Source organism: Gopherus flavomarginatus, chromosome 1 (genome assembly GCF_025201925.1).
Source record: "Gopherus flavomarginatus isolate rGopFla2 chromosome 1, rGopFla2.mat.asm, whole genome shotgun sequence".
Classification (NCBI taxonomy): domain Eukaryota; kingdom Metazoa; phylum Chordata; order Testudines; family Testudinidae; genus Gopherus; species Gopherus flavomarginatus.
The window spans coordinates 242,606,048-242,631,386 of record NC_066617.1 but is presented as its reverse complement, the minus strand read 5'-3'; the positions used below and the strand labels follow the sequence as shown (position 1 = coordinate 242,631,386).

The window sequence follows — 25,339 nt, the reverse complement described above, 5'->3', positions numbered from 1 at the left end:
ATTCCCTCATGAATAAACACAGATTTTTTTGCCTGAAATTCATAATTATTTCTCCATCACATTACTTTTTGGAATGTTTCTTGTTTGCGAGATAGTGGAAAAAATAGCGCAGTCCTTAGGCAGTCACAATATATAAGCAGTACAGCCAAGAGAATAACCAGTGGTTTCATGTGCCCAGCAGAAGGAGGACATATCACTGGAATGTTGTCACTGTAATGAATATAATAATCATTGATCTTTTCTCACCTCCAGACTTCTTATCCCATTCCAGCAGCCATTTCAAGCTGCAGTCACAGGACCAGGGATTCCCATGAAGGTAAAGATTCTCCAGGAGTGGCATTCCTTGAAACATCCCTGCAGGCAGTGTCCTAATGATATTTTCAGACAGATAGAGGTGTTTTACTGTTGACACTCTGAAATAATCCAGGAATGTAAATGTTGAAAATGTGTTGGGATGAAGCTGCTGGAGTAAGTTTCCTTCCAAATGGAGCAATCTCAGAGATGTTAACCCATTAAAAGCATTCGGGTGGATGAATTCAATTCTGTTGTGGTCCATGTGCAATCTCATTAAGCTTGAAAGTCCTTGGAAAGTTTGGCTTGTTAGAACTTTCAGCTTGTTGTAGCTAATTTTGAATACCTAAAAAAGAAATACGTAATAGTGAAACAGAGAGCAGAGTAACAGAATAACATCAGCCATTAATGGATATTATTAATCATGTAATTCAAAAGTTTTCAATATATTTGGAACAAAAATGGATGACCTATTGGACAATAAATGAAGCATTAAAAAAACCTACTTATTTCAGTCTTTTATCATTGTATAACTTGTAATTTATTATATTTAGAAACACCTTAGTATTACCTGTAAAGACATGAGATCTTTTAAAGCACCATTGGGTATATTTTGGATGTCATTTCCATGAATCATGAGCAATTCCAGTTTTGTAAGTCCTGAAAATGAGTTTTCAGATATGGACTGTATGCTATTAAACCTGGGGGGAAAACACAACATATTCAGTTATATTTCAGGCATGACAGACTCATGGATTGCTAAGGCTAAATTAATAGAACCTGACTTATTAGGAAACATTGGATGCATCCTAAAATATGCAGTTAAAGGACCAAATGTTTCAGTAAACATTTTGATAAGGCCAAGTATACTTAGCCCATATTTACATTATGTTTTGTTAAATTCAGTTTGTGCTAGTTTAGCCATAATTTAAAGTAAAAGCAACTGGGAGTTTAAATTCTAAAAGATGTCAGTTAGTATATTTTTCCATGGAATTCTTATTATGGGAATGGTATAAGTTAATGACATGTTGCCGGCCTAGGATAGTATAGAGATTGGCAAACTACCGCAGTATTGCCAATAGCAGGATTGCCAACAAAGCAACTAACGCTAAACAAATGAAGCTTTGTGAAGCGGACTATTTGAAAATAGACATTTGCCAAGCAGTTCCTGAATCGAAAAACCACAGTTACTAGCTCAACTGCTTGCCTTACTGTTACCACATGTTACTGGATATTTAACTACTGACATAAAATCCAGATACTCATCTTCCAGTCACAAAATTTTTTGAGCTTTCTTTTGAGAAGTAAGGGAGACAGAATTTGCTATTTGAAAACAACTCATTTCAGCTTTTTGAACTGACAAATCAGGCTCCATTTGCCAACTTGGGTGCCTTAAATTAGGATATCCGGTTCTGCATTTGGGCACACAAATGCCAAATGCAGGAATATCCAGTGCTGACCTGAGCACCAGGAACTCTAAATTAGGCACCCAAGTTTTAAAATTGGATTTTTCATTCTTTCTACTGCTGTGATACATTATTTTTCAGGAAAAGCAGAATATCAGGAGCATGGAGGTGATACATTTAGATACTGAGATGTATGGTCTTGATGAATTTGCTAAAGATTTCAGGCTTTTTAAAAGACATTTTTAGTCCTTTTATAGATGGCAAATTAATTATCTGTTTTGTACCTTCTATTTCTTGATTTCAAAATCATCCATTTCCATTTGGAAAATGTTTTCTTCCTAAATCTATTGTTTTAATGATACTTATGAAGAACATTTTCCAGTCTGAAAACACATGCAACAACAAACATGCATAAACTTTACTCCCTAGCATAAACACTATTTGCACTACTGAAAAGCTAACTTTAAAGTATAGCAAAGACCAGTGTAATGCTACCATCATTGAATAAGCCACTTTTATAAGAAAAACTTATCTGCTGGGTTAACGTTTTCAGAAATGATTAAATGGATTATAATGTCCCATTTTCAACAGTGACTTAGGGCTCAACTTTTAAAGGTGTTTAGGTGCTTAAAGATGCAGATAGGTGTCCATGTGGGATTTTGAAAAGCACCTAAAGAAATTGAGTTGCCTAACTGCCACTGAAATCAATGTCCAGATTAAAATATGACTCAAGTACCTAAAACACTTTTGAAAATGGATCTTGGGCCTCATAAGTCACATAAGTGCTTTTCAAAAGTGTATTCTTGATCTAAAGGGCCAAATTTTCAGCCAGGAGTGCCTGAGTTTTGCCCACAAAAAGTGTGTGCACAAATAACTAATAATGCAAGAGAAACACATTCTGTGGGCATGAAACAAATAACTGCTTACACAAATGTATATTTGTATAGCCAAGTACCCTTTTGCACATATACTTAACTATTTTGTGCTTGTACATATGGACTCTGCATGTACAATTCACTGTTTTAATGGGTGCACTGTCTGAAAACTCAATTTAGAAGACGATGAAAAATTTAGCTCGGTGTGCCTGTAACAGTTTTTAATAGAAAATGCCATTACAAAGATCAGATGAATCATATTATTATTAAACATTTGTCTAACACCAGGGTTTTACATGGAAATTTGTAGAAATAAAAAGATATGACCCCTGCTCTGGAGAACTTAAAATTGGACAAACATAAGAAATGCTGAGAAGTAAGGAGAAGGAAAGGGATGAGACTTGAACAAATACAGATATTGGGACCATATGTTGTGCATGCATCTTGAAAGTCCAGACAATTGCATTTGAGAATAAGGCCTGGTCTACACTATAGATTAGTTTAACTAAAAATGTACCTCCCACTGATGTAACTCACCTACTATACTAACTGAACAACTCTATCTCCTCAAGAGGCATGGCGCTTGGGTCGATGTAGTTAGGTTGACACAGTGTCAGTGTAGACACTGTGTTGTTTACATTGACTGCTGCTGCCTTTCAGAAGCCATACCACAATACCTCACACTGACAGTTAAATCGGAAGGTCATTCTTGGCATAGGAAAAAAGGCAGAAAGGCATGAGTGAAAAAAGGAAAAGTATCAAAGTGAGAAGAGTTGACAGAGCACAGATCACATTGTGGGGACTAGGTAGAGACAAAGGTGAGATATAGGTTGAGTCAGCCTCATGTGGCACCTTGAAAATAAGGATTAGGTGTTCAGAGTTGATGCAGAAGTGTGTGTGTGAGAGAGTGAGTGAGTGAGTGAGTGAAAAAGGTGGTGGAGGGAGGCAGTAGAAATAGGAGGTGATGTAGTCAGAGTGGTGGGGAAAATGTTTATTTGCAGGATATTGGGAAGTTTGAAGAGGGAGAAATAAACAGGAAGGCTGGAGAGAAGGAAGTTACTACAGATTATGGATGATATAAGGAGTTTAGGCTAGGAAGTTCATTAAGGGGTCCCCAGCAACATTTCAACCTTCAGTGTCGCTGTGACTGTAACTGCAGAAATTCTACCAAATCCTTCTTGCCTTTACTGTGAGCAAGGAAACTTGCCATTAGTGACATTGAAAACTCCCAAGAAAAGAAATTTCTTATGTCTGCACAACTAGACTTGATTTATATTATTCTTGTTGAGTGCAGTGAAACTGAGTAAGATAATGAAATAATTTTCACTTCGTGGCTAGTGTGAGAGGTAAAGAACATCTGTACAAGAATATGGCTCTACAGTTCCACTGTTTCTAAAGTACAGAATAATAGTAATAATAAGAAAGACAAGAAAGAAAAAACAAAGAGTGAAATTAGATGGGAAAAGTAGAGGAGAGACAGAGAGAATGGCAGGGTTAGACACAGACAGAAGAGGAGAAAGACCAGACACGGAAAGAGAGGAAGTTCATATTTACCTTAAATATGCATATAGTCATTCTCAACTTGGAATAAGCAACAAACAGTCCTCTGACACCTTAAAGACTAACAAATGTATTGGAGCATAAGCTTTCGTGGGTGAATGCCCACTTTGTTAGATGTCTGACAAAGTGGGCATTCACCCACGAAAGCTTATGCTCCAATACATCTGTTAGTCTTTAAGGTGCCACAGGACTCTTTGTTGCTTTTTACCGATCCAGACTAACATGGCTACCCCTCTGATACTCAACTTGGAATGAGCATCTAGGAGTCTAAATCAAATAAATTAAAGGCAGGTGGAAAATACTGTAATTGAGAGGTGAAATATATGTGGCTGACCTTTTTCTATTCTAACTGAATACATGCCATCAGATGGAAAGAACAGCAAGCAGAAACTAAAATAAATATTCTGTTTGGAAGGAGATAGGCACACCAGTATAAATGGAGTTACTGGGCCTGATTCTCCAATCCTTTATGTAATTTTTACACCATTGTAATTCAGATTTACAATGTCATAAACCTAACATAACAGGTGCAGAATCAGGATTATAATTAATTGTTTAAACAATATTTAGTCAGATTCATGGGTGTCAAACTGACAATGCCAAACCACAGTAGACCCCTCTAAATCATCAGGTTCAGTTGGGTTTATGATTACTTTGCTTCACCAGAGCAGCACAAAACAATCAAACCCTGTAGGTGAATGTGGCCCATTGTATGAACTCCTATACATGGTGGAAAGACATACTTAAAGAATCCTGTTTGCAGGGAATAATTCAGCCCCCAGAAAAATCAGAACCCTTTAGCTGATTTGTGTACCTCTTTCAATTAACATGATTCTCTGGTACTCTTTGACTAATTTGGGCTGCTTCAGTACTGCAAACAGTCATAACTCTGACTTAAATGTCTCTGAGAGGATTTTCTTTATGTATAGGAACCCTCGGGTGGTAGAGGGCAGCTGTACTGACTTCTCTGAAAGGGTAGGAAATAAGAAGTTGTTATCCATTGACTGGATATGGCTACCAGAGCTATGGTATAGCCACAACCATTATCAGATATCTTCCCCCTTGATAGTCACTTGGTCAAGATGCAGGTGAAAATTGATATAACTCCATTATCTACAATAGAGTTACACAAAATTATATTAGCTGAGCATCTGGTTTATAATGTTGAGCACTTTATGTCATTCATTTAAATCAGTCTCTCTAGCCTCATATAATTTTTGTTGCTCTTCTCTGAATAAGTTTTAGTTTTCTGATGTACTCAGAAATGTACACTGTACTCCTGGCATGGTCTCACTTGTGCCATATAGAAAAAGGTCAGGGCCTGACTGATCCATGCTATGACACTTTTGTGCATGTAGTCAAAAAGCACATTGGCTGTTCTTGCCATCATGTTGTACAGCATCCTTATATCCAATGTGCTACTCACTTTGATTCTTAGATCTCATTTACACTACTGTATTCCAGTTATTGACCTCACAATGACTATTTGTTCCCCTGTTTCTAACCTACATAGGGGAAATCCAACTCCCATTAAGATTAGAACTGGTAAAAAAAAAATTGATGGAACAGTTTTCCATTGGAAAATGCCACTTTGTTGAAATCTAAAGGTTTTGTGGGAACACAATGAAATTTTTTTAATGAAAAATTTCTAAACTATGTTTCTGAATCAAAATATTTTGGAATTTCTGTTCCCTGAAGTATATCAATATTTTGACTTTTAGTCCCAATTTAGGATGAAAACAAATTTTGAAATGTAAGAATTTCTGGCAGCATGAAAATTCTGTTTTCTGACCCGCTCAGTTGAGACTGAAAAAATCTTTCCACTGACTTCAGTTGATCTGGATCAAGTTCAAGGCCTCTGTGTCAATTTTCTGTCCTCACTAGTATTTGCAGCCAATCACAATTTTATAGTATCTGAAAATATAATTAACACATAGTTTAGCCCTTCTTCCAGGTCAGATTAATAGAAATGCGACGTAAAAGAGAAACCAAACACTGATGCTTGGAACCCTAGAAATATTTATAGTTACGTTAAGCCTTATAGTTACTTTATCTTTAGCACAAATATTTGCTGCAGAAGAAACATATCAGAGACAGTTTTATTCTATGAGTCATAAAATATACACAAATTCTGAAAACCTCCTCCTACTTTTACTGCATTAGAGCAATGCAAGAGAAAAGAATGTGAATTGAAAGAATACAGCTGTAGTTTCAAATACTGTCTGTGCCATGACTTAAAATAATCAGCTATTTTTAAGATAAAATTCTGCAGTGCACTACAGTGATATCTAATTGTTACTTTAGGTGTCTCAGGGAATGAAGGGGAGAGGGGAGGAAATGCTGCAGCAAAATACTTGATCCTGTAGGTAAAACTTCTAATGAAACAAATGAGAATAGTGCCTGTAGAATGATTGCAGGATATGGATGCAAGAAATGAAGGAGCTGATCTTACTCCTGCTAACTTCACTGAGAGAAGGGGATGGGGCTCTAAAAGAGAGAGAGACTAGGTAGACCAACCACAGTTCTCAGTTCTGGAGAACTGATTTACACTCCATTCAGTCCCACCTTAGTCACAGCTATAAATCACAGGTCTTGTTTTAATTACTATTTGTTAAGGGCCAATTATGTGCTCGTGGCTGTACAAGTAAAAGCGTGGGGGAATGGGGAAGGAGAGGAGAGATGTATTACATCTAAAAACCTGAAACAGAGATAAGGTAAAAGAACTGGGAAACCAAGAAATAGTGGTTTCTGGACAAATTGGAGAAATGATCTGAGGTAAACAGGATGAAGTTCAATAAAGATAAAGGCAAAGTGCTCCACTTAGGAAGGAACAATCAGTTTCACACATACAGAATGGGAAGAGACTGTCTAGGAAGGAGTATGGCAGAAAGAGATCTAGGGGTCATAGTGGACCACAAGCTTAATATGAGTCAACAGTGTGATACTGTTGCAAAAAAAGCAAATGTGATTCTGGGATGCATTAACAGGTGTGTTGTAAACAAGACATGAGAAGTCATTCTTCTGCTTTACTCTGCGCTGGTTAGGCCTCAACTGGAGTATTGTGTCCAGTTCTGGGCACCGCATTTCAAGAAAGATGTGGAGAAATTGGAGAGGGTCCAGAGAAGAGCAACAAGAATGATTAAAGGTCTTGAGAACATGACCTATGAAGGAAGGCTGAAACAATTGGGTTTGTTTAGTTTGGAAAAGAGAAGACTGAGAGGGGACATGATAGCAGTTTTCAGGTATCTAAAAGGGTGTCATCAGGAGGAGGGAGAAAACTTGTTCACCTTAGCCTCCAATGATAGAACAAGAAGCAATGGGCTTAAACTGCAGCAAGGGAGATTTAGATTGGACATTAGGAAAAAGTTCCTAACTGTCAGGGTAGTTAAACACTGGAATACATTGCGTAGGGAAGTTGTGGAATCTCCATCTCTGGAGATATTTAAGAGTAGGTTAGATAAATGTCTATTAGGGATGGTCTAGACAGTATTTGGTCCTGCCGTGAGGGCAGGGGACTGGACTCGATGACCTCTCGAGGTCCCTTCCAGTCCTAGAGTCTATGAGTCTGAGTCTATGAGTTCTGGCTTGTATGTCTTAAAAATACATGGTGTGAAATCCTGACCCCACTGAAGTTAAAGGGAGTTTTGCCATTTATTTAAATAGGACCAGCATTCTACCCATGTATCGTACCTCTCTCTCTTCTCATCTAAAAATCAAGAGGTGACGGTGTTGGCCTGGAGCTTTGGGATTAGACCACAAATGGAGGGCTTGTCTACATAGCCATTTTAAACCAGATCAAATCAAATTAATCTGTTTTGAAAGCACTTGCCTACTTATGATGCAACCTATCAGTGCACACTAACTCTGCATTTATTGGGAACTCTGGAGTCCTTCTACAAAGTGGTTGACTTTGAATGTAATTAGTTCTGTCTTTTGTTTGTGTTCACACAATTGCTGTGCCCCACTTTTTGCATGTTGCCAACAGCTATTCCACAGTGCTTTGTAGGTCCACCATTACTGTTCTTTCCATTTTCTTGTGTGCTCTCCCAACCCTGGTGTCAAGTTTCCAGGATGATCCTTCCCTTCTCTCCTTTAAAAGGTGGTGCAGAGCCAGATTTTGCCCATTTGCTCGTGGATCCCATCTGAAACAACCACAATAGCACACCAGAAGCCCCACAACATGCATTGCACAGCTGCCTGGAGCCAGGACCGGCGCTAGGAGTTTTAGCGCCCTAGGCGCACAGCAATTTCACCGCCCCGCGCCCTGGTCCTGCGGCTCAGGTGTAAGCTGGCGCAGTCGTGCCTGCGGAGGGTCCGCTGGTCCGCAGCTCCGGTGGAGCTGCCACAGTGGCGCCTGCGGGAGGTCCACCGGAGCTGCGGGAGCAGCCGACTGTCCACAGGCATGACTGCAGCAGCTCCACTGGAGCCGCCTGCCGCCCTCTCCGGCAAAATGCCACCCACCAATAATCCTGGTGCCCTAGGCGATTGCCTAGGCCGCCTAAATGGAAGCGCCAGCCCTGCCTGGAGCCATGTTGAGCTGCTGGATCTCATCACCATCTGGGGAGAAGATTCGGTTTGGGAAGCTCTTGTGGCCACAAGAATAAGGAACTTTTTTTGGACATTGCAAAGCAGATCTCTGTGAGGGATCATGCCAAATAAAGAACAAGCAACTCAGGAGTAGCTATACTGAAACAAGGGATAAAAGGAGACATCTGGAAGGAGACATGTAACCTGTGCATTTTTTTGATAAACTGAACAAGATTCTACACAATAATAGAATGATAGTACAACCCATCCCAGAACTATTTGAGTCTGCTTCCTGCACTCCCTACCCTCTCAGTCTAGGATGACTGGCTCAGCCCATCAGGGGATGAACAGCAGAGGAGCTGCCCTCTGTGTGGCAGGATCTTTGGGAGATTCAGCAACCTGAGAATGGCCAGCTGGAAAGCCAGCGTAAGTCCTGCCTTGCTAGAGGGGACTCTGATTCCTGCCCTGTATCAGCTGATCCTGAGTCCACACCAGAAACCGAGACGGGGACCAAAGAGTCAGATCTCCCATAGGGAATTGCAGAATGTAAGTACCTATCTTTACAATTTATTATTGATTATTGGTGGTGAATGTGAGCTAGGAGTTCCCCTCCCATCCTCCTCCCACCCCTTTCTTTTGCTGCTTCAAAACAGTGCCCGCCAGCATGGCACAGTCACAAACAGTTCCCCATCCCCCACCTGCCCCTACCCCACAGCAGATTTGAATACCGAAAGCATTAATTTGTGCAAAAATTCAACTGTTTATTGAGACAGGGCTTACAGGAAAATAAATTGGTTAGTTTTCATAGTTTACATGAGATATGAGGGCACGCTGTGGACCAGGTCAAAGCACAAACAACACTGCTCCTTGCTGAGGTACAAATTCCTTGTACCTTGCTTTCTAGCTGGCAATCATTGCAGGACCCTATTTAATTTTCTCTACACTTTCCCCTCTCTGCAGGGGAGCTGTAGCAGAACTTAAGACTGAGAAATTATTCCATTTTGTTTAGCACATTATAAGAAATAGCCACACACCCATGCCTCCTGATAGAGCTTGCAAGTCCCTTCTACTCTTGCAGAGCTTCTGGGGGGACAATCCTAGTGAATAACTTCACAGCAGATCTTGCTGGTATATCATTTGCCTTTCTGAGTAAGACTATTCTCAGTTTCCTAGTGGGCTGCCTCTGCACACTCAGTGACAAATGGGACAGCCTCAAGGGGATGAGAGGGGATTACTATCCAGCACCCCCCCATGCATGCCTCTTTTTACAATGTCTTTGATGCCACAGAAGCACTCCAGTGCACCAACAAAACTGCAAAAACAAACCTGTAACATAGCTCTAACCACCCAACTTGACCCCTACCAGCAGATAAATGCAGATACACTAGATTGAAATCCAAATGCACTCAGCAATCTACCTTCTCTGAGGTTCCCCAAAGAGTGGAGGTAAAGTCACATATACATACTAAAAAAAAAAAAATAATAAAATCATAACTTGTCTGGAATATGAACAAACAACTGTTTTTTTCTTCCTGCTCCCAGAGCCACAGTACCTGCAACAGCCTGACCACTAAGGGCAAGCCCTGTACTGCTGACAGACTGGCCAGCCTGAAAGGAGGAGAAGGGAGGGAAGGAAGACTCTGAATGAGACATTAGCAGATCACATGGCAGAGTGAAAGGAAAACTAGGCTGGCTGAGAAGTGGACACAAGGACCCAGTGGGAGAAATAAATGCAGCTTTCCTAGGAGATCATGACAGTAGCCAAGGACAGTGTCACAGTTGCCAGGGAAAGAGTGGATGTGGCCGAAGACAGCATCACCATGATGAAGAAAAGCATGGAAAAAGACAGAGAGATGCACAGGCATTTCATGGACGCTGTCCTGAGCCAGAATGCCCTCCTGCAAAACATGGTCATGCTAGGCCTGCAATCCCATAATTTTGGACTCAGACATGTCCTTCTGCCCCTGGACAATGCTGGCTGTAGGGACCAGCAGCAACTCCTAATCTCTGCATCTCTGCAGCAGTACTCCCAGCGGCTCCCATAAACCTCTTAGATTCAGCCTTTGGGCACCAAGCACACTTCACCCGAACTCCAGCTCTTTTGAGCCCTGAGAATTTTGAGCTGTGGCACTCAACCCAGAACCCCTGAGGACAAGAAGAGCCAGAAAAAAAGCTTATACATGTGTCTAACTTTGTGCCCTCCCTGCCCTCCACTAAAACTGTACTACTTTGAGTTTTGTTTATACTGCTGCAGTAATTAAAGGTTTACATATAGCTGGTTATTTATGAAGATTGGTTAAATGTTTTTCCAAATACAAAGATATTATTATTCCATTGTTTTCATTAAAACTTAACTATTTTTTATTGTTATTTCATAATAAAACTGCTTACAATAAATCCAAGAGTCATGATCGCATTTAATACAGAAAATCCGTTAAACAAAGCTGAAATAATTCATAGCATTTTACAATAGCACAATGGAATGTGGAACTTCAACCACCCACACACAATCCCCCACAATCAGCATCCCTACATCCTCCATGGGCTAACATGTTCAGGCAGGAGGCTCAATATATGAACAATAGGCATCCCTAGCAGCGTGCCCCAGGCATGTTTGTGGAACTCTGTGGAACTCCTTGAGGTCTGCTCAAACCTCTGAGCAAGTTTCACACCTCAGCCTCCCACCCTTCAGTAAAGCTTCCTCTCTTGCTCTCATAAACATTGTGCAAAATACAACATGCTGTTAGAATGGCTGGAGCATTTTTTTCCTGCTGTTTCCAACCTATTCCATAAACAGTCCCATCTGTCTTTCAAACGGCCAGATGCACACTGAACTACCATTCTGCAGCTACTCAGGTGATAGTTACAAATGTTCCTTCCTTCTGTCCAAGTGACCTGTGAATTGCACGAGTAGCCAGGGCACCAGCAAATAAGCCCAGAATAACCTGACAAACCTCCACCCCACTAATGGTCACCGTGCTCCTGGGGACAAACAGTCCTTTCTCCATAGTTTAAATAGTACTGAGTTCTGAAAGACCTTACCATCATGGACCCTCCCAGACCACTCTGCAATTTTGTCTATAAACCTGCCACAGTGGTCCACCAGTCCTTGGAGCACTATGAAGAAATATCCCTTTCTGTTTATACCTTCTGTGCCCTGGGGCATGGGGAATGATAGGCATATGGGTTCCATCAATTGCCCCAATACACTTTGGGAACTTCATGCATGCAAAGCCATCAATAATTTCCTGGGTGTTACCCAGTTTCATGACCTAATTAGACAGCACCTTATCAAAGCCATACGAGACCTTTAGGAGAAGGGCCCCAACAGATGATCGTCCTATGCCAAGTTGGATGGCTACAGACCAAGAACCTTCTAGGGTGGTCAGCTTCCAGATGGCAATAGTGACCCATTTGTCCACAGGTATGAGGCTTCACATGTTGATATGCTGTTGCTGAATCTCTGGAGGTAGTTCTCCACAGATCTCAAAAAAGGTAGCTCTTCCCATCTTGAAGTTCTCTGACCATTGCTGATCATACTAGCTCTGTAGAACAATCCTCTCCCACCAATCCACGCTGGTTTCCTGAGCCCAGAGACAGCACTGAATGATGTGTAGGTGATCCAGGACTAGGCCTCTTGTTCCAACAGCTTGGCATCTTCCTGTTCTTCCTCCTCCCTCCTGATGCCAGAGAAGCTGCTGCTACTGCTATCGAATACTGTCCTGGTCCCGCAGATCATTGGTGCAACAGGCAAAGTCGAATGCCGAATTTCTCCAGCTCTGAGAGCTTTAATACAGCCCAAGCAGCCTGCACATATCCACGTCACCATAGCAGCGCAGAGCATTGTTGGGGCCATATGGCCAACAGGAATTTGAAAATGGCGCAAACCAGCCCAGAAAGGAAGCATGGGGTTGAGACAGTGGAAACTTGATTTAAAAAAACCCAAAAAAACTGAACCTATCTGACGTCTCAGAATTCACAGCAAATATAATCCCAGAATGCACGTGGCTCAGCAGCAAAGCGAAGGACCATGGAATATCCTTGGAGAACGCTACAGCCTCAGTTGGCAGCAAACTGCAGTGTTCATTTGATATGAAATGACAATGGAGCAGGCATTGTGTGCGCATTCTGTTGGTGAGACTTGTGTATTGTGAGTTACCTGACCCACATCAAAAAGCTTTAGATTAAACCCCTGTGTAGATACAACATTAGTGCTTTCATCCTAGTTCCCATCCATGCACAACAAAAAGCCTGAACACTATTATCACTGAAAAAAAGTAGCCCAGATAATCAGCTGGTCTAATTCAGCACAGCTATGTTAATTTCTGATGGTCAGATGAGGATCTGGCCCAATAATCATAATTAATAACTAGAGCTGTCCAAATAGCAGATTTTGCAGTTCACTGGCAATTCTTAAAATTGAAAAAAAAATAGTTTCAAGTTTAATTCAATGTTTTGTTTCAACAAAATCAAAACATGTCATTTTAATTTTGACTATTTAAAAATGTTTTTGTTGGATTTTTAAAAAATAAATGTAAAGGACTTTTTCAATGAAAAGTCATTTCAAACTGAAAAATAAAAACATTTTGTTCTGAAAATATCAAAATTAAATGTTTTGATTGTTTCACATTTTTTTCTGATCAAAATAAATTGGCAAAATTTACAGAAATTCACAAAATGAATTGGTATAGCTGAATCTGCATTTTTCACTGAAAATGTTTTAGCCAAAAACTTTCACCTAATTCTTAAAACAACAGCAATACACTCAGCATCATGATTTCAAATATATGAATAAGACAGTCTAAAGATTAGTAGAACAAAATTACTGTAAATAAGGACTAAGATAGAACTGTATATAAAAGCTTGAGTAATGCTTGTCTTTACTATGTCTGGCTCATGAAAACTAAGTTCATTCACAAAATAAAGGGTAAACCAGCCAAATAACAGAGAATCTCTCTCCTCCCTGTGGTAAAACCTGCAAAGAGGGGCCTAAACCTGAACTCCTACCAAACCATTCTGACTGGGAGGTAAGATTTCCCCCCACATAGTGCAGAATGGGCCGTTTGTCTAGGGAAAGAAAGCTGGGAGTATGGCCATGGAGATGTCCAATCCTCTATTCCTTTTCCATAATAGGAGGAGAACCCCAAATATTGATGGTGCCCTCCATGAGCAGATCTTTAGGGCAAGATCTCCACATAGTTATTACAGGTAGAACTGGTAAAGATGTCCGTAGTAAGGTGGCTTAAAAATGTCCACCTACAATGCTGTTCACATGCTTATAATTTTGCCAGATTTCAATTGTTTGGGCTCAAATTTTCCATGTCAGGTGTTTGCCTCAGACTGAATTATTATGTAAATTTTCAGTGGAAAAAAAATTTAATGCAATCATATAATTAAAGACTATATCATAATGCATATGCAGAAAGTGGGAAATTAACTTTTCACAGGCAACCTTAACTCTGGCACTTCCTAAATTTTGAGTGCTTGACTTTGCAACCTTATTATTCTTGTAGCATAGATTTTTGGATATAATTTTATTTAATGACTACTCCTGTGAACCTTCAATAATTTTTGCATTTTCCAACCAAAGATTCGCCAACAGTTTTAGGGCCAACTGGAGCAGTGCACACATAGCAGGATAGAATTTGACCTCTCTTCATTTCAGCTTGTTTGGCTACACGTTTGAGACAACAATTCAGATGATTCCCTGGGGTACCATATCTGTTTAATGTAATTAAGATTTATTTCCCGTTTATTTGTGCACACAATTTATTTTCTAAATGGGGCCCATTAAAAATTATAGTAATAGCAGATGGTCTGACATAATCACAGACCAAATCTGGGCCAACACTATAGCCTTTTGCAACACTGGAGCAATGAAAAGGAGTAATAAAGCTGTCCTAACTAGGCATCCCCTTTGTATTGTGGGAGTTGTACATTACTCTGTGAGCAGTTCCATTGATTTCAGAATGGGCAGTGGAAAGACTGAAAAAACTATGAAACTATAATAGGTTGCAGTATGAAAATAGGTCCTCTTCTAAAATGAATATTATTTCATGTACAGAATTAGTTTAAGATGAGAAGAGATCCTTTTTTTCAATTTCAGTAGGGCAATTATATCAACATCCAGACTATCACTCATAAATTATAGACTTCTTTGGGTTTCTAGTAATGTTCTAAAGTTATTTTGCAAAGAGTTTACTACCAGTGCGGTTATCAATTTCCTGTTAGGTGCAATATTTCTCTAAGATATGTCTTATTCCAGATATTCCTAATAAAATATAATCTCAGGTAAAATATTTATTTGTATAGACTTTAAAACATTGAATTTGTCTTACCAATGTTCATAAAATGCTACTCAAATGTATGTATAACATTTAAAAGTAATTCCCATCACAATAATTTTTGCTTGAAAAAAATGGGAACCAACCTTGGAAAATTAGGCTTGACCAAAACATCCTTATTACCAGTGACTCTGACATCATTTTGAACTCAAGCAGTTATCAATAATCATCCACAATTGCAATTCTGCTCAGCAAGGATACATAACGCTTTCACCTTGCAGCATGTGTGCTGAGCTATATAGGATTATACACAGAAAATGTAAAACTCTTCAGTAAAATTGCAATACAAACCCCAAATTGATTCTTTCCACATGTTTAGAGATTCTTGCTGGCACTGCTGCCAAGGATCGAAATGTGCAGTGAACTTCAGTGGGAACGTAACAGGCACATGGGCGTGGACATGCAAAAGCGATTTGTGGAAGCCCCAGAGACACAATCAGCACCAAGGATAGTGCCCCCAAATTTGCCCTCTTTTGCATCTTGTCAGTTGTCTTCATTTCGCTGTACCTGTTTTATTTGTAAAAGAAAATGTTTTTATCTTCATAAACAAACTTGTAGCGCATAATCACTTAAACGATGGCTTCTGTAGGAGCTACTTTTCTTAAGGCTTCCTGACTGAGCTATACAATAGAGAAAATGTAAATAAAGAAAACTTTGTACAAATCTATTTCTATGCAATCTGATAGGCAATTTAGGCAAAGCCTGTGAAATATGGTGTGAAAAGAGCTTTTCTTTCAAGCTATTTGCTATTTCAAAGTCAACTTTTCCCCTCATTTCTATTTCACCATAATTATACTAATTTTCTCTTTCTCTGTGGTAAAATATTGTATACTTTTGGTTTAGATATATAACTTTTATGGGAGAAGGCATTCTCTAATAGCTTAGGACAGAGAACTAGGAGTTGTTATATCTGGGACTGTTATACTTTACCTCTCACTGGTTGTCTGATGTTGGTATGCAATGTCATTTAAGCCAAAACTTTCAATGGCAGCTATGGATAAGCAGGACTTCTAAAACCAAACCACTTATTTAGAAGCCTAAACATGGATATAGAAGGAAGCTTAAGCTCCCAAGCGCGAAAAGTTTGGCCTTAACATCTATAAAACTTAAGCCAACATTTTAAAATTTGGGTTCCAGAAGATAAGTTGTTAAATTCATATTAAGGCACCTCATCTAGCAATGAAGGACACTCATCCAAGTCTATGGTGGCTTGTGGATTTCAGCTATATTAAAACCTCAACGAGTATTGCCTACACCAAGATATTTCCTTTAGTATAAAAGTCAAATTTCTTAAATCTTCAAACAGTATGACTGTCATTTTTCTACCAACATCATGTGCAAACCATTATAATTCAAAGAAGAGACTCATCAATCTGAAGAGGTTTCTCAAGTGTCTGTGGTCAAGTTAATAAGATAGCTACTATTCTCAACAAAAACACTTCAAAGTGTGCAAGAACTATGCACTTATTTAGGTGTTCTCTTTAGTGAAAGTTGTCATGTTAAAACACCTTACACATTTCATTTTCTTTTGAAGAGTACTAAACCTCCATTTCCTTTTATATAATTCTTGCAGGAGTCAAGAAGAAGTTACAACAAGAAGAGGACTTGCTAAGCAAGATCAAGAATTAAACTTCTAAGTGGGAAATTACAGATTGCATATTTTTTCTCCATTTAAGAAAATAAATGAATAACAATGCAAAATACTCACAACACTGAAATTGTTAAATTTGGAAAAAATATTCACCTAATACATACTAACTCACAATAAAATGTATTCCCCTTTCAATGCAATACAAAATCCCTCTCCTTTTAAGCATTCTATATATTATTTAGTTCAATAACACAGAAACATTTGAAATTTTTGGAAGAGATAAATGATATATCTTCAGAGTCTTCATAATATATTTTAATAGAAAGGGATGATTTCGTAAAGTTTAGAGAACTCAAGGAAATGTCTTACAAGAGGCACTGCTTTTTTGGCAAGATCTCTTTGGAGGCCTGCTATTTCAAGATGCAGATTTGGGACAGAAAGGACAAAACCACCACCACCACCACCAACAACAACAGAAAGGAGAACCTAAGGCCAGGGGTGGCTCCAGGCACCAGTATGCCAAGCGCATGCTTAGGGCGGCAAGCCGTGGGGGGTGCTCTGCCAGTCGCCGTGAGGGTGGCAGGCAGGCTGTCTTCAGCGGCATGCCTGCAGAGGGTCCACTGGTCCCGCAGCTTTGGCGGATCTCCCGCAGGCTGCCGCCGAATCTGCGGGACCGGGGACATCCTGCAGGCAAGCCGCCAAAGGCAGCCTGCCTGCTGTGCTTGGGGCGGCAAAATGCCTAGAGCTGCCCCTGCCTAAGGCCCAGATCTCCAGGGGGTATTTAGGCACCTAACTCCCATTAAAAGTCTAAATAACTTTAAGTTACTAAAAGCAAGAAGTTTAAACTGATTTAGGATTCATTTCTTTAAGAGGAGTTACATTTACTATAACCTCAGTTTCATGACTCATTTCTAATGTTTTCATCATTAACAACAATTTCTGCAACTAATAATGATATTTAACTTTTCAGTTATTCCCCAAACATTCATTGAGTCTTCCAACACTCCTGTTAACTAGAGAAACATTCTTCTCATTTTGCAGATGATTAGGTGACTTCTCTAAAATCACAGAATAAGTCAGTGGGAGAGTAAATAATGGAACCCCAGAAGTTCTGCCTTCTAGTCCCTAGCTGTAATCACTAGACCAGTATTTCTCAGACTGTGGAAGAGCTCAAATCCCTGTAGAGGTGGGTGCAAACAAGTAGCAGTTCCCCTTTGTTCTCTCCACCAGGAGCTGCTGCCACATACCATGAGAGAAAACAGAATGACTGGAAACACAAGTGAGTGTGGTGTTGCCAGCCACCACTAGGAGTCATCAATTGGAAAGTGAGAATGGGAGCAGAGAGAATAGAACCAGGTAGGTCTGCCAGCATGTCAAATGGATCAAGGAACCAGTCAGGTGTAGGGAAGGGGGCAACCAAATAGCTCGGAATTGTGTGCAGGGGAACAGACTACTGGGCAGTATATTTAGGGGAGCTGGGAACCAGGCAGTTGAACAGTGTATGCAGGACAGAAGGGAACTGGACAGCATGTGCAGAAGAGAAGAGAATCAGGGGGCAACACACATATTCACAGGAGGGTGCTGCATGGGAGTGTTACAGTTGTAAGAAGGGTTAAGAAAGCACATGCAGAGGGAGAGAAAAATCAAACACCAATAGAGAAGCATATGCCAGGAGGAGAGAGAGAGAGAGAACATGTGGGAGAGGAGCAGAAATGAACAAAAAAAAAGTGATTCCCTTTCCTCACCCCCCAAAAGAAGACAAGACATTTGTCACAATCAATACAATTAAATATGCAGTCGCCACAGGAACATTGCATGATCATGAGTGGCATGCTGGGGGGGAAGGGGCCCATGGTACATAGCATTTCAGCCCCCCTCCCCCTCCAGCACACACATAATAAGCAGAGCAAGGTAAAAGCAGCTTGGAGAGCAAAGGGTGCAATTTGGGGTGCAGGGGGAGAGATGAGGAAAGCCCCTGGCCAGCTCGACTTTGAATTCTTTCCAGAATGACCGACACTAGCAGAGTTTACGGCCCCACCTCCTGCCAGGGCTGACTCTACTTCCCACAAGCTTAGCCCCCTGCATTAATACTTTGGCTCAGGTCTGAGGCAGCAGGTCCATCATTCCTCCGATTGGCACAAACCAGGGGGATGTTTGTGCTGGGCTGTTTTCAACTGTTAATAGCTGAGTGAGAACCAACTGGTCTCAGTCTCCTGAACAGTGGCACGAGGTGCCCCCTCTCCCGAAACTGCACCGGGGCGGGGGGAGATGGAAGATACTGGCAATGCCCAGGTATTAGTGACCGCATCACTGACCAGGGGAGGGCGCAGCTCGGAGACCACCACTGGTGCGGGGGAAGTGGGACGCTCACTCGTACCAAGTGAGCGGAAAGCTCCCTGCGTGGCTCTCCACGGATACCGCTGCGACGTCACGGGGAGCTCTGCCTGAGGAAGGACTGCAAGCCCAAGGCCAGTATTTGGCCTCCCACGGTGGCCTCTGGTTTCCGTTACTGAGGGGCAGTGGCGGGGACAGGGGAGGGGGACGACGCTGATTATTTCAGCAGCACGATTTGCTGGAGCTGCTGCACGGGGAGTCTCAGAAAGCGGGACGGGGGGTGGGGTCCCTTCTTAGCCTTTTTCAAGGCAGATGCTTCCCAGCAGGGAAGAATTCCCCTAATTCCCCGGGGTCGACTTGAAGGGAGGTCTTTCCCTACACAGCCGGACAGTGAGCACCGAACAATCAAACAGAGAGAAATAAACCAACCCCCCCGCCCCCAACCATCCACCCCTAGGCAGCGTTTCACCGCTACGGCCCGAGGCTTCCAAGCAGCCCCGGGAACCGAACGAACCGCGTCTAAAGCGGCTGCTGCACCAGCCTGCGTTTGGGTTAATCAGGCACTTTTCCATCTCTGCTAAGGGGCTCCTCCGCCAGGGCTCGCATTGCCCGTTAAAATGCAATGAACAGCACGCAGCAACGCGACCCCATGCGGGGAGGGAGGGGCAGCGGAAAGGCATTTGGTGCAACAGCCATTACCTGCAGTTTGGTATCACAAAACTCCGGCGGTGGCGGCAGCGCCCATCCTCCTCCGTCGCTGCCAGGGGCTAGAAGCTCGCCTAAGGTATGCCCAGGAACGTGGTTGTTTCAGCTCCTGCGTGCTCCGGCTTTGTGTCTGTCATTGGGTGGCACCCTGGGCTCCAAAAGTTCATCCCAGCCCAAACCAACCTGGCTGAGCCCCGGGCTATAATTCCTTACGCCTTCGCATTGCCCGCCATCCAGGTTCGGGAGTCATGGCTCCAAAAAAGGAATTAGCCCTCGAAATCCATCCACCTATTGTTATTATTATTATCTTATTAAAGACAACAAATCACGAGATCGCTTGTTTCAAAGCAAGCGGACCATGCAGGCAGATTGTAGCATTTCCCGGCACCACCACAGCTCTTTCCTCCCAGGCACTTGGGGGAGAGTGCAAAGCAATTCACCAGCTTTTGTTTCCTGCAGCAGATGGCTCAACCCCCAGTGCCGCAGCCTCAGGCTCAACTCCAACCCCGGGACAGGCACGAAAGGAGGCGCGCACAACACTCGGGGCACGGCACGCACTTCTCCTGGCTTCTCGGGCGGTGTGTTTGGAGCTAGGACGGAGTGGCTGCTCAGCTCCTCTTTCTCGGTGGGCGGCTCTTTAGAGGGGAACTGATGGGGAGGGAGCTAAGCGAAGGTGCTGGAGACAGAGTTTAACTGAGATGTAATTTACGCAAATTGAAAACTGGCTCTTGCTGGGTAGCCGCTGGCAATCCGACAGAAAAAACAGGACCACAGCTCACAGTGGAGGAGGGAGAGCATTGTGAAAAATAACAACAAAAACCTATCTGCACCTGGGTTTCAGACAGGTTTTTCCTCTGAATCCTCGAATGATACTGTCTATACTAAACTAGGATAGACTGGGCCATTACAGGAAAAAATCTAATTTACTGTTGTGCAATAATAATGTAAAGCTCTATATCTAGCACTTGGGGATTGCTTGAGCCAGCCAATTTTTGGAGACCCCAAATCATACCCCCAAAATAGGCAAACAATGTAGCAGCTGCCATTACATGCATGCAGATGCACACATTAAAATACAAACCAAAATCCAGTGTCTAATTGATCCTAAAACAAGCAAACTCTCAAAGGTCTACATTGAAACTTAGATCCTACTGGATCTAGTCAATATTTGGCCTGAATTTTGCCATATAGACAAGTATATCCCCTGTCACCACCCCAGAAGAAAAACAACCCAACAGACCCCAGCTCAGTACCTGACAGAAGAGTGTAGCAGGAACCTGTCTACCAGTCTAGGGATTTGAACCCTTGAGTTCTACAAGGAAACTCTGGGGCAAAGGCTCAGAAAAAAAATCTGATCTGGCACTTGGCTTCATCTATGGTAAAGGCAGCCAGTGGTTGGCCTTGTATCTCTAAATTCTGTTACAGTAATAGAAAAAAGGAGTCATTGCTATTTCACCAGAAAAATCCAGACTCTGACTTACAGCTGGAACAGCACCCAAAAACACATCTCAGGGAATATGGATCCTATCATCTCCTCCCATTTTAAAATGGTCAATAAGCTGCAAAAGGCAACGCCTGGGAGGGGCAAGAAGGGTCAGATGCCCCTCCCCAGAAATGTAATCATTTGTGGAGGGTTTGGGGAACCTGAATGCTTTTGAAAATGAAAGTTACAAATGTTGGTCCATTCAAAGGTGACTTTGCGTAGCCATTTAATTTTACCTTTACTTGCACCATCCTACAAGTGGTTATTCTACTCATCCTTAAACTAACACTGAGAATGGTGTTGTTATTCATCAGAGGAATCCATTTAAAATGAAATGGTATTTAAAATCTTAGCTCCTGTTGCTTGTACCCAAATAACAATCCTCTAACACTTTCCCCTGCTTTTGATGGCACTAGTGAAAGTACAAAATCACTATTTGCACTATTAGCATCTCCTGTCCATATCTCAGATGCTTTAAGATACTTGCCATTAAGTCACAATAGTTTTCCTACAAATGAAAGAAGCTGTCTAAAAATCCCAATGACAGGCAGAAAAGTTAAGTTTAACTTCACCTTTTATACCCACTTAAAGCAAGAAGAATGTCACATTTACTTTGGAAGCCATTAAATACAAAATACATTCCATAACAAGATACAGTGGCTGGAAGTTTGTGTCAGCAAAATTCAAACTGGAAATAAGATGCAGAATTTCAACAGAGAAGTTAATTAGCCATTGGAACAGATTACTAAGGGATGTGGCAAATCCTCCATCACTTGGGGATTCTAACCTGGGATTAGATTTCTCTCAAAAATATGCTGTAGTCCTGGCACAAGTTATTGGACTATATTGTCAGGAAGCAGAAGGGGATACAATTAATGAAAACAACAGTTTAAATCTAGCGTATTCAAACCACTGAAGCAACTATTACTATCTTGTATGTCATAAACAACATTTCAGTAGAATAATTTTCACCACCAGTAACATGCACATCCATATTAAATATATTAACAATTCATGAGCTAAACCACATCCAATTTGACAATGAACAGCCCATCAACTATACTTCACCCACATCACTTACTGCAAATTTGCAAGATTTGGTTGAATCCAGATAGATCATGATACCATAATTGGATTTATGGAAACTCAAGTAATTAGGTCCAGACTTTTCTACATCTATATTTAATAGCTATTTGGACAGCATGATCATAGAGTTCAGAGTAAAAAATTGGAAGCATAGAGCAAAAGCTAAGTGCTGGATAGAGTTTTGGCAGCAGTCTTATGCCACTGCATCAGGATCTGGATTTTTCTGAGGGTGGGACCCACAAAGACGCCTAAGTCCCATTATTAGGCACTACTGCGATCTATAACACTCCTGCTCTGCTGTTGCCTAACCTCAATTGGTGCCTAAGTTTTTTACAGTAAAAGTTCCCTACATGCTTATGTTTGTTCATTTGAGCACGTGCATTGTGGCCTCACTGTAGTCACCCAGGTGCCTCTCTCCCACCTAAGTCCCAGAGCAATCCATGAACATTGATATTGACTATGTAAGTGATGTGGAGCCTGCTCTGGTAGGTGTGCTCAGATACCCCCAACCTAAGCAGCAGTTCACTTATAACCTTGTGATTAGGGTGTGCATTCAGGCCATGGAAGATCCTTGGGTCAAGTCCCTCCTCTGCCTGATAAGGAATTTAAACAGGGATCTGGAGAGATGTCCCAGCACTAGTATGCCTCCCACAGTCAGCACACTCTGTTCTTCTATAATCCCTCTCTAGATATTCTCCCCTCGCCACTTGGGCACAGTCTTCCCCAGCTGGGTTTATATGTCCTTGTCCTAGCAGTTCCTTCCTCCAGCCCAATGCAAAGGGTGCCTAGTGGGTGTCGTCTGCCTTAGTGCTTACTTTATAATGAAAGAGATGCTGGGGCTCAAGCCATTTTTTTTTTCACTTTCATGACTGATGTGGCAAGCTCAGAGGTGCTGGGGCTATGAACGGCCAAGTCTAGAGGTGCTGGGAAACAGCCCTGGAAAGCCCTGGCACAAATTAAGCACTGCTCTGTCTCCTCCCACCTGTTCCAGGCCTGTAGGGAGGAAGATTCCCTTCTTCTTCTCCCTTCATCTTGTGGAGAGTGCAGGTGCAGACAGCAGCATAGAAGCTGGGCTTTTCTCTCTGGCTCCCCATGCTGACTGAGTCTGGTTTCTCTCTGCTTTTCAGATGCTATGCGGGGATCTCCCCTCCTCAGTTGTTAAGCAGCCTTGCAGAGGGGAGACAGTTGACCCTGTCCCACTGCAAATGTCAGAGCCTATGAAGCCAGAACTGGCATCCTCTTCCTTCCTTTCTGCTACAGGCTCAAAGTTCAGAGGAAAGTTATTGTTGTCCTGCCTGAAGGTTAGTGGAAAATGTCCCCCCTCAGGCCACTAGACATTATACCTAGGTTAACACTAGAAACCAATTGCTGAATGTGGATCATTAGCGATAGATTGAAATCCAGTGAGTGATGTATGCATGAAGCAGTGACAGAACAACGCTGATACCCCACAACTGCTGTTTAGTGGACCCTGGTTCCAAAATGTGTTCTCCTGGAGTTGGTAAGAGATCTAACACCTGCTTTGACTGGTTGGTGGAATCTAAGAAGTGAATTTCTGCTTGTGAATCAAATCTAGCTTAGCTTCCAGTAGAAGAATGGGGGAGTTTAGATAATGTGACAGATAATGCTGGACTATATGCAGGAGAAAAACAGGTTACACTCTTGAAATAATGCCCACATATCTGTTCTCCATTCTCCTCCATCTCAGTATATTGGTGTTGTGCTGACTCTGGTGCCATTGGCAGTGTTTCCTTTATTTCCTTTTGACTTTACACATGTTTGTATTGTAGCTCCTGACCAGGCAAATTGCAAGCAAGTGATGCATTGATAGAGAGCAATGCAAAATGAAGGCAAAGGATGTAGTGAGGAAAACAATGATAGACTGAGGCTCACTGAGGGGGATTTGACAAATGTGGACAGTGAAAGGAAGAAAGTTAGGGACTGAGTGAAGGTCAGTAAATGATGTGAAAGATAAGGATGTGAATGAGTGAGTGAATGAGCAAATCTAAGGGATTTTCTGTGGGGACAATGACTGACTGAGGGATCTACCATAGTGTGAAATGAATCAGTGGGGAATGGTAGGTCTGATTGAAAGTCTGGTTGAGAAAGCAAAATATCTTATTCCCTCAGATTTCATACACACATCCCCATCTCCTCCTTTCACATTGTTTTTTTCCCCAGTGAGATATTGTGCATCTACATGAGGGGTAGTCAGTAGGCAGACTGCAAGCCAAATCTGGACTACCAGACACTTTTAAATCGAGCCTGAAATCTTTTTATTTACCTATCTTATATACATATTTCTCTGGATTCTTGACCTTGATGATACCTTGATCAAGAAATTTGGACCTTGACAAAAAATAATTGACTACTCCTGAATAGATGAATATTGACTCCCTCAGTCTATCAATTCACTGGGAATAATTCACTAGTTATCCTGTGACAATAACAAGGAAATGACAGACTAGGACAGAAATCGGCAACCTTTGGCACGTGGCCCATCAGGGAAATCTGCTGGTGGGCCGGGACGGTTTGTTTACCTGCAGCATCCGCAGCTTTGGCTGATCGAAGCTCCCACTGCCCGCGGTTCGCTGCTCCAGGCCAATGGGGGCTGTGGGGAAGTGGCATGGGCCGAGGGATGTGCTGGCCACCACTTCCCACAGCCTCCATTGGCCTGGAACAGCGAACCACGGCCAGTGGGAACTGCAAGCAGCCGAACCTTTGGATGCTGCAGACAAACAAACCATCCCAGCCTGCCAGCGGATATCCCTGATGGGCTGCGTGCCAAAGGTTGCCGATCCCTGGGCTAGCATATCATGTGCTATCCCTTAACCTAAAAACTGAATTATAGCAGTGCCACCTTTTCTTCTTTATGTTGCAAAACTAAATCATAAACCCTAATAGGAAAATAGTCTTGTTTAAAAAAAAATAGATCAGAAAGCGGATGTTATAAATATGAGAGAACTTAACCTCATTTGCTTTGCTTAGAAAAATCACTCAGCCTATATCAGTGGGTCTTCTTTTCTAGTGCTACACACTGCTGTCACACTCCGAACACACTACATGACCTCTCTGCAGCCACCTCAGATTACTTGTGATAGATTCTCATAAACTCTATAGGTGATATCATCAGGGTG

General features: G+C 41.8%; 1 protein-coding gene across 3 annotated transcripts in view; it reads right to left on the bottom strand.

Moving 5' to 3' along the window:
- Positions 1 to 20,415, bottom strand: part of MXRA5 (matrix remodeling associated 5) — a 36,863-nt gene extending 16,448 nt beyond the window's left edge. Inside the window, exons 1-4 of one of the 3 annotated variants that reach the window (XM_050933028.1) lie at positions 19,628 to 20,415; positions 15,295 to 15,510; positions 863 to 992; positions 247 to 637 (exon numbers count right to left, since the gene is read on the bottom strand). In XM_050933028.1, the coding sequence (XP_050788985.1) occupies positions 247 to 637; positions 863 to 992; positions 15,295 to 15,500 (727 nt within the window). In that variant the 5' untranslated portion in view covers positions 15,501 to 15,510; positions 19,628 to 20,415. The other 2 variants (XM_050933038.1, XM_050933048.1) reach the window with 2 other exon arrangements.
- Between the last annotated feature and the right edge of the window lie 4,924 nt (positions 20,416 to 25,339).